Source organism: Astyanax mexicanus, chromosome 4 (assembly GCF_023375975.1).
Source record: "Astyanax mexicanus isolate ESR-SI-001 chromosome 4, AstMex3_surface, whole genome shotgun sequence".
NCBI lineage: Eukaryota > Metazoa > Chordata > Actinopteri > Characiformes > Acestrorhamphidae > Astyanax > Astyanax mexicanus.
Window position 1 is genome coordinate 33,260,240 of NC_064411.1, and position 10,647 is coordinate 33,270,886.

Here is a 10,647-nt window from a genome sequence, read left to right on the forward strand (position 1 = left end):
GTCTGTAGTTTATAGAATAAAACAACAATAATCAATTTGATCAAACGTATACCTATAAATAGCAAAATCAGAGAAGTTTATTCAGAAACTGAAGTGGTCTCTTGTTTTTTTATTCAGAGCTGTAAAATATTACACACAGGCTTCAAATGCAATTTTAATAAAAAAAACTATTAAATATTTGAGTTAATTGGATTTATTTGTTTAATGAGATTTTTATAGTAGAATATTAGAGTCCTCTTTTTTGTGCAGCATTCTTATACTTTTTTTAACACTGGAGATAATTCAGGTCTGAAAGGGTTAATGTGTATTCACAGCAGCTCAGTAACATATATTGTGAATATGTTGATTAAAAATAACATGTTAGCATTAGCATCATTAGCGTTGCTATTCTGAAAGCGGAAGCTTGCCTCAGGCTGGTGTGTGTAACCGGAAGCGCGTAGGGGAGGTGATGGGTCCTCCAGCGGCGGAGCGGTGACCCGGGAGTCTGAGAGGATAAACTAGTGTAAAACCCGAGCTTTAACACCGCTTTACTGACTGAAACCAGCTCTAACATGGCGCTGAGGGTCTGCTGTCGGCTAACGAGGGGCTTGGTTCGGGTTCTGGAGAGCAGGAGCGGGTTATTTACAGGAGCGGGTGGCGTGAATTCAGCAGGATGTTTACAGAGTAAGACCTGAAACTTCATGTCCTGATATTTAACTACAGTCCGGGTTGGCTTAGCTCAGCTGCTCAGATAACTAGCTAGGCTACTGTTTTTATTACATATTGTTTGCAGATGTTCAGGCTGGATTTAAACACAGTACAGACACACTAAAACAGTTTTAGCTTGAAATGTCATTGTATATTTAATTCCGTGGGAAGTTACTGGGGAAGGGCGATGTCAAGTGGTAGTGTGATAAAGACAGGCGCCAAGTGTTCTTGTGAAGGTTTAAAGTGGTATTTTTATAGTGAGAACCAGTGCTAGACGAAAGTCACAAACCCTGAATCTAACCTTGCAAGATAGCTGCAATATTATAATACTAGTGCATCTTCATAAATTGAAATATCATTGAAAAGTTACTTTATTTTAGAAATTCAGTTTAAAATGTGAAACTCATATATTATATAGATATATTAAACACAGAGTGATCCATTTTAAGTATTTATTGATTTTATTGTTGATGATTATAACTTACAACAATTGAAAACCCAAAAATCAGTATCTCAGAATATTAGAATATTATATAAGACCATGGCACTTTTGGCAGTGTGCCAAGTCCTGCTGGAAAATGAAATCCACATCTCTATAAAAGTTGTCAGCAGAGGGAAGCATGAAGTACTTTAAGATTTTCACTGTGCTGAATTTTTGAACTTGATGAAACACAGTGGACCAACACCAGCAGATGATATGACTCTCCAAACCATCACTGACTATCAGTAAATTTTGCATTTCATTTAAAAACATTCGGGAGCAGAGTCTGGAGGAAGAGTGGAGAGAAACACAGCCCAAGCTGCTAGAATTTTAGTGTGAAGTTTCCACAATCAGTGATGGTTTGGAGAGTCAACCAGCCACATCTGCTGGTGTTGATCCACTGTGTTCTATCAAGTCTAAAGTCAGTGCAGTGTTCTCCTGAAATATCTTACAGCACTTCATGCTCCTCTCTTTAGAATATGTACAAAATATTTGCCTTCCAATATGAAAATGTCAAGAGGTCAGAGGTAAAGTATCATGATTTATTATGTCTCTAATGGCCTAGCTCTAATGACTTTGCCCACAAAAATTAAGGTTCGGATTAAGGGCCAGAAGCAAAAGTACCATGATTTAGTATGGCTCTGATCTCAGTAAAATACACTTATTTAATCATCTTAGTCTAGGTTAACCAGTCTTTCATGATCAATTTATAATTAATTTTTAGATTTTATTGTTTCGTGATAAACACTTCAAAAGATTTGTGATAACGCTGAAAAACTAAAAACTAAATGCTGCAAAAAAACTTTAGTACAGTAACAAATTAAATTTACTTCACTAGTAACCTGGATTTATATTTTCTAAGTCTTTATATTGGTATTTAATAGATTAACTAATATTTTTTATGTGCCTCATCTCTCCTTTATAACCATTTGGCTGACTGCACTATGGGGATGTTTTTTGTTTTTTTTAAATAAAGTAATTAGCATTTCATTATCAATTCCTCCATTCCCAACTGTTATCACTGTTATTAAGTTGAATCAGTACTGTACTTAAGTATTATTTTGTATCTAGTACCAAATCAAGTATTAATGCATTATATATTTATGTACATTTATTCCAAGGCTAAAACATACTTTTAAGTCTTTAATATGTATATATTCATTACATACTGACCTCATTATTGTTTTTCATCCCTATTACCAGTTTTCATTAATTTACATTTTGTTTCTCTGGACATAAAAGTTTAGAACAGAATGCAGAAAAATACTTTGTCTTTCTCATTTTAGACAGACGTGCCATTGGATATCGGGCAAATCCATGGAGAAGCCTTTCTTCAACCAGCCAGTCTTCACAAGTGATCACTTACGAGGAGTTAAAAAAGCTGCTTGTAGCCAAATCAGGTGTTGTGATAGATGTACGAGAACCATGGGAACTCAGGGAGTATGGAAATATCCCCAGTGCCATCAATGTCCCATGTGAGTGCTCCTTTTCTTTTAACCATTGGTATGTCATTTGCGTTTATGAACTTTAAACATGGTATTAACACACACACACACACACAGACACATACACACACACACACAGACACACACACACACACACACACACACACACACACATACACACACACACACACACACAGGGCGCTTTAACATTTACAATGCAAATGATATTTAGTCATGTGTGACTACCTCTGAAAGTGGTTTAATTGGTCAGTTTAGAGTTCATTTTTGGACAAACTAGGCTCTGTTCATACAAGCACTGAAGACGTATGTCAATTGTGGAATATTTCAGCAAATAAGTCATTTGAAATTTTGAGTCTGTCACTGTCCCAAGGTGCAGTCAGTCAGGACGTGTTTGGTATCGGATAAACTCTACGTTGTACAGAAAATACTGTGGTAAAATTGCTAATCAACACTTGACCTAGATTGGTACAAATCAGTTGTATGTTGATGTAAACAATGTTTTGTTTTTAGAAAACAATCATGGAGTGTTGGTGGATTGGTACTGCTCTGCACATTTTAGAGGTTTCCGTTATTTAACACACTCACTGCAACTATGAAAGGGATTGTTAATAATCTGATTGATTAGTTGAATCAGGTATTTTAAATAAGGGGAAAACAGTAACTGTGCAGAGCAGGAAGGCACCAATACCAAGATTGAGGAATAAATGATTTGCTTAATGAATAAATCTCTTTTAAACAAAAGGCTAAAAAGATTGAACTGAAAGTCACAAAAGAGTGAGGAAAATGATCTAATACTTGCAGTAACAGATATTTTTGTTTACAACTGAATGGGGAAACTCTGGGAACAGTAAATGATTTTTTTTTTATTTAGAGACATTAACTAGTTTCTTATCTGTTACCAAATGTATTATTTTTTATGATAATTTTAAACTAATTAAAATCATAACCAAGAATATATTCACAGAGAGATGAGATGAATTCTAGTCCAGTTTATTAGCAACATTAGCCTAGCATCTGCCAAAGTAGATTAAAGAAGACCAATGATATTAAGGCTGGATAATAATTCAATATAAATGTATAGTCATGGCTGAAAGTGTTGGCACCCCTTAATTTTTCTCTCCCAGAACATTATTGCTGTTACTTGTTATTATTGCAGTGTTTTGTTATACACATTTTTACGTTTATTTCCCTTGAAACATGTTGGTAACATCTTGTGTAATTGCAATCATTTTCTGGGAGAAATAATTCCTTTTTTGGAACAATTTCAGGAGTGACAACACTTTCGGCCATGGCCGTGTATAGATGTTGAAGATGTTTCAATCACTATACACGTTTTTTTTTTTTTCTTTTTTTTTTTAAACATTTAATTTTTAGTACACATTACTTATGTCACTGTTACTGTTGTTACAGAGCACATTACATCAATTGGCAAATTAACTTTTTAGTTTAACTTTAAGTTTTTTGTAATAAGCCTGTTTTACACATTCTTGGCTTTTTTTCTGTAAATATTCTGAAATATACTGTATTGTATAGACAGAGTTAAATATATTGTGATATCGATTAAAAATGATGAATAAAATTAAAAATACAATTACAAATTATTCTGTAAGGATTCTGTTTTGTTTTTGTTTTAAAATACCAACTTTCTAAGATCACTGCAGTTTAATGATCACCTTCATATCAGTTCATTATGATTATGTATATGTAAAGCATAATAAGCCATAAATCTCCTATTCAAATATTCAAAAACTATGTAAATGTAACTCTTCTGACTGTGTTCTGTCTGTAGTGGGGCAGGTCACCAGTGCTCTCCAACTAGAGCCGGAGGAGTTTAAGGAAAAGTACGGAGGTGACATGCCATCAACCACTGAAAACGTCGTCTTCACCTGTCTGGCAGGAATGAGGAGCATTGAGGCGTTACAAGCTGCCACGTCTTTAGGATATTCCAAGTAAGAAACATCTCATATCATGTATTTTTTATTGACCAATCAGATCAGAGAAAGCATTACTGAAATGTGAAAAGAAGCCAAAGAGACTTAGTTTAATTTCTCTTTTTTTAATTTGCTGTTTTCAGTGTCTTTTGAATTCTTACCTCTCACCTGAAAGTGATGTAAAATATGTTTAGTTCTAATTGTTGTGAGATATTAACCTTTTTTAATTGTATTACAAGTGGCCAAGCATGGAGCAGTTTAGCACAAGGATTTCAAGGTCCTCTATGGAGCCAGTAGAGCACAAAATGTGCAGTGAACTTATTTACTGTGTAATAGAAGTGAGTTCTCAAAAGGAGATTTTTAAAAACCTTAATTTTATTGGTTTGACTAAGTTTCAGAACTTGCCATATTTTCACTGGTCTGAAAATGCATCAGTCTTCACTTCTGTATAGTATTGTATGCTTACCATTAGAGCATACTGACCTCATTCCAGGATAGCAGCAATAATAATGGTTAAGCTAACAAACTCACACCCCTATTGTAAATGGGCTTCTGATTATGTTTGTTAAATGTATCCCAGGTAAACATAATTTTTTCTCATTTTATCATGTGTCTAAGACTTTTGCACAGACACAGAGGTGATAATTTTAAATACTAAAAGATTTTCTGTCTATGCAGCGCACAGCACTACCCAGGAGGATGGCAAGACTGGGCCAAACATGAAATCCTCCAGACCAAAGAATGACCTTCTGACCTTTGTGGTAGCACTACTGTGGATTAAACAGGAGATCATCAATATAAAGCTTCTCACAGACTCGAAGCGGCTGCTGCTCACGATTCTGGGTTAAACAAAGAAAAAACTGGACAACAAAAACGAGAATTGCTTTGGAACTGGAAGTGAGGTGCACCAATACTGCTGATCAGTATCTTTTGGTACAGTTTTAGCAGAATTGTGATATAAATGGTGTACAACTTACCAGGATTAGAAAAAGAGTTAGAGATGAGGTCATTTCTGCATAGGGCTGCATGATATAAAAAAAAAAATCCTGTGATTATATATTACAAAAACAATGACTTAACATGTCATGATATGAATATTCTACTCTATATAGCCAAGATTGAAGTAAAATAAATTATATTGAGCAGATATAATCTGCCTCTGGTAGCAGATGTCATGGAATGTGATAATATTGTATACTGTGATTTATTTTTTCTTTCCTTTTGTATCAAACAACATAAAAACATCACTGATTTCATTTGCCTTATGTGACATTCTACATATAGTTCTGCAGTGTGACTGTTGCACAAGCCACCATTGTAATGATGTAATTGCTGGAAAGAAATATTGTGCATCCTCATTTTAGCAGCTCATTAATTTTGGTGATTTATATATATATATATATATATATATATATATATATATATATATATATATATATACAGAGACATAGTTCTGCACATATTAATACACTATTTCTAAGGATGCACAAAAATGAAAATGTTTGTCCGAAACCAAACAAGATGATTATTTAAAGATTATTTGTTTCACTATTACATACATTAAAAAAAAGGCCATTGCAATACTACAGTGTAAAATTATATTTACTGAACATTTTAAAAGTGACAGTCTGTAGGTTTTGGGATTTAGGGATTTGGAGACCTCTCTAGCGGAATTAAAATAATTGGTGCAGTTTGTTTGGGCAGGTGAGAAATCAGTAATCGCACTGGGGGGTGGACTAAAACAACCGCACCGAGACCCGCGAGAAGAGGTGGTCTCAGTCCAGTTCCAAACAAAACTTTGGAGCAGTAAATATGTGGTGAGAAAGTGATCCATCTTAATCAGACCTAATTATCAAATATACTAATTTTCTTTGAGGTAAACAGCTGTTCAGGTGCAGTTTAACTTAATATGTAGATAATTATACACAGCTCTAGAAATTGAGACTGCTTCAGTTTCTGAATCAGATTCTCTGATTTTACTATGTATAGGTTTATGTTTGAGTAAAATTAACATTTTTGTTTTATTCTATAAACTACGGACAACATTTCTCATTTAGAGCATTTATTTGCAGAAAATAAGAAATGGCTGAAATAACTAAAAAGATACAGGGCTTTCAGACCTAAAAAAAACTGCTTTTGGATAACTTCATACCACTTCTGGTGCAAAAAATCAAGCAGTTCAGTTTGGTCTGATGGCTTGTGATGACTTGTCTGATGGCTTGGTCTCATTTTCCTCTTGATTATATTCCAGAGGTTTTCAATCTGGTAAAATCAAAGAAACTCATAATTTTTAAGTGGTCTTTTTTCACAGCTGTATATAGACAAATAAGTATCAATGAAAAAATGCTGTCTCTGCGGTTGCTCCATCCTAAGCTGTTTTCACACTGAACAGTGCTCGCCACACAACTCCTTTACTACACCGACATCTGAGCTGCACATCTCGTTAATAACGTTCCCATTGTTTCAAAGTGCAGCTGCAAAGTTTCTGTGTTCAGTGTTAAAGTGGCTTCACACTGCACAACTATATGCACTGGTCTGGAACACAACCTATTAGCTATATTTACCTTCTTGCTCCCATTTGAAAGAAGGACAGCTCTGACCAATCAGAGAATACAGTGTGCTCAGTGTGGTTTGTTGTGGCGCATTTTGGTGCATTTAGGTTTTTGCCTGTGTGAAAACAAACCAAACTGTGGCGAGAAAAGGCTCCAAATAAACTCACTGATTCAGGCCACAGAAACAAATTACAGGCGTGAAAACCTAAATCTTTGAGGTGCAGTTAAATGGAAATAAACAGTTGTTTTGTCCCCTCTCCACTCAGGAGTTATACTGCTTTTAATTTAGTAGTAAGAACTCTTAAGGACTGGCACTTTAACCTCACTGCACAAAACTACATCAAGAGTCTCCTTGTTCGGTATACACTTTTCACTCTTTTCATTTATTCAGATGAATGCAGGAAGTCTTTTTTTTTTCTTTTTTTTTTCTTTTTTTTTTTGCTGTTTTTGGCCAAATTATTTCGGCTGCCAATTTTCCAGTGCGTTCCTAATTATTACTGTTTATTAGTTGGATTTGGTGTATACAAATTTTGACATATATTGGCTCAGTTTTTTCTATTTATTAATATTGGTTGTATATTTCTATTTATATCAGATTTAGGTTTACTGTTATAGTATTTATTTTCACTTAAACCCTATCTGGATGGGAAAAGTTTCTCAAAGGGTCCTGGGGTAATTTTCTTCTGAGAAAAGTACAGGCTGAATTACCTACTGTTTTTTGCTAAACTCTACTGTGGTAGTCTGGTCATTTTAATCCCATCCAGAGTCATATCTTTGGGCATGCGTTTCCATAGAGATCCACGTAAACACAACAGCGAATGGAAATGGAGGAGCTACTGAATGAGATGCCCTGACCGAAAAAGCCTAAAAACTCACTGGTCCTCCTGTTTTCTTCAATTGCAGTCCGGATGCAAGAGTAGAAGTGTGAAATATTTTTCACAGACGTTCCCTGAGAAACTAATCCCGTCAAGATAGAACTTTAAAATATCAACCGAGTCAATTAAATAGTAGAACCAATAATCTTATTTATCATTATATTTATTCCATTATATATGGACCTTCACCTAAAAATCAGCAACAAAATTTCTCTTTTTCATTGCAGAACAAAGCAGAAATTGACCTGAAAAGAAATTGTATTTATTAAATATGTACTGAAGCTTTCTGACAAATAGCAGACATACCTCTTTTTATCTGTGTTATAGCAGACCCTACTCACATTATACACTCCTTAAATAAGAATAAAATGCAAGTAATGCTACATTCTCTACATCACCTGCCTTAAAAGTGGTTCAGTTTTAGTGTGTTGTTGTTGAATTTGACGAACTGCATGAGGACTGCTGATGCAAACTCACAGTTACGATTAACACAGGCTTTTATTAAGTTTGGTTTATGGAAATTTGCAATATTGTAGACTGAAATCAGTGCAGCTATATACTCATATTATTAGATAACAGTATTGGCACACCTCTCTCACCTGCTTGGTTTTAAATCTTACTATGTAATTGTGATTGCATTGTCTGAATCATATGAATCGGTGTAAAAAATATTGTTTAAAATGTTCAATGATTAAATCATCTATGCAAATCTTACAGTGACACATGCAGTGTGAAACGAATAATGCAATGTTAGCATTAACCCAAATAAACAAAGTCAACACAGGTTTGATTGTAGACTTGTATTGACTTCCAATGACTAATTAAACAATATGTGTTGGATGGGAACTGGAATGGAACTAAAATGGAGACTTTAAAACAGCACTGTATTCCTGTTATATCCATGATTAAGGGCTTTTTTGAGCAAAATATACAAACTGAATCTCTCCAGGGGGTGTTTATGCGATATTATATTTAGTGAGGATTTATCAGTCCTGGATACCTTAATTTTATGCACTGATATATGCTGATACCTCTGTACTGGAAATTGAGAGTGTTTTTTTTTTCATTTTCTCTAAATAAAAATAAAAGTTTAAAGTAGTAGTTTGTAAGATTTCTTCTTTTAAGTTAAAATCCGTAGTATTCCTGAAATGAGAGGAGATAAAGTAATCTATTTAATGGTATCTGTGTCCGATGGCATGACCACATTTGTAAAGTCTAATGTATTAATTCTAAAACAGAGGGGTCTGGTAGGTTTGATAAATGAAACTGCTCTTTACATTTTAACAGTATTACATACATGAACAAAACAGTATATTTAAAAATGCTGAATTTCTTACACTGCAACTTATTTGTATTAACCTGAATGTAAAAACTTACTCTTTTACATGCTCTGTGCAATTACACATTATCACCAGAAAGGTCTCTAAATCCTCAAAATGGACGAACTGTAGCTTTAAGCAAATGTTTTGCATCTTAATTGGTAAAAAAAAAAAATTGGTCCATTTTGTATAGCAGAGTTCCCTCAATGTTACCAGAACAGTTTAATATACAAGGTTTGTACTGTCATGAAAAACCTGGAAAAGTCATGGAATTTGAAAGTAGCAATTTCCAGGCCTAAATAAGTTTTGGAAAAATAAAAAACCCAGAACGTTTTGGAAAAATAATGGAAATTTGGTGTACAAATCTTTGTGATTATATTTATCAAGGGTGAAAATCTGTTTTAAGCCAACAAATACAGGGTTTGGACAATGAAACTGAAACACCTGGTTTTAGACCACAATAATTTATTTTCCTGACGGACAGTTCTGGGGAAACGGGAGAGTTGAGGTGCACATTGAATTCTGCCGTGGTTTTATGATTTTTGGATACAATCAGGGTTAGGACCCGAACATCCCTTTCAGACAGCTTCCTCTTGCGTCCACAGTTAATCCAGTTGAATGTGGTTGGTCCTTCTTGGTGGTTTTTGGTAGTTTTAGTTGATTTTTGATTTTATTGTCCATGTCTGCATTGATGTTTTAAAAATCATATGAATCGTCATAAAAATGTGCCTTGAAGGCATGAAAAAAAATTTATGGTCATTTATTAGTTAAAAAGTATATAATCCCTTAATATAAATGTTCTATAAAATCTAATTGGATTATTAAGACATAAAAACAAAATATAATTTAAAATGTGTATACACTGTCAAAACGTGCAGTAATGTCTGGGTTGAGATGGGAAAAAACTCTTGACCTATATGAGGTTATTTTAACGTTTCTTTATGACAGTGATGATGAAGATGTTCATGATGGCAGCTGTGATTGAGAAGGCTTTAATAAGGAGGGTCTTTTCCACTATACATCACAGGCATCACCTCATTTACAGCGAGACTCTGTGAGCTCCAGTGCCACTTCTGATGAATGAAGAGCCGTGCTCGGTGCCTCCGTGATGCGATCCTGAAAGAATCTCTCATGCACTCAAGCACCTTCTTCATCAGCTTAATGATATGATTATTACAGTCACCAAAGAATGCACAAGTGCATTTCATTCTGATCAGCAGATAACAACACCAGTAGATGACATGGCTCTCCAAACCTTCGCTAACCATCAGTAAATTCTGTGCTTTATTTGGAAATTGTGGTCCCAGACTCTGGAGGAAGAGTAAAAGGCACACGA

At 34.5% G+C, this 10,647-nt stretch overlaps 1 protein-coding gene across 1 annotated transcript; it reads left to right on the forward strand.

The window, feature by feature from the left end:
* Positions 1-425: 425 nt before the first annotated feature.
* tstd3 (thiosulfate sulfurtransferase like domain containing 3) lies at positions 426-8,776 on the forward strand. Its single transcript, XM_022679192.2, has 4 exons — positions 426-663; positions 2,455-2,643; positions 4,424-4,583; positions 5,244-8,776. Exons 1-4 carry the CDS (start codon positions 552-554, stop codon positions 5,308-5,310), a joined length of 528 nt encoding a protein of 175 aa, XP_022534913.2. The 5' UTR covers positions 426-551; the 3' UTR covers positions 5,311-8,776.
* Positions 8,777-10,647: the final 1,871 nt, after the last annotated feature.

Excerpts from the sequence above, each read along its gene's own strand:
- tstd3 (XM_022679192.2), top strand. The coding sequence starts at position 552 with ATGGCGCTGAGGGTCTGCTGTCGGCTAACGAGGGGCTTGGTTCGGGTT. Across the intron at positions 2,644-4,423 it reads CAGTGCCATCAATGTCCCAT|TGGGGCAGGTCACCAGTGCT; the intron begins GTGAGTGCTCCT and ends TTCTGTCTGTAG. Across the intron at positions 4,584-5,243 it reads ACGTCTTTAGGATATTCCAA|CGCACAGCACTACCCAGGAG; the intron begins GTAAGAAACATC and ends CTGTCTATGCAG.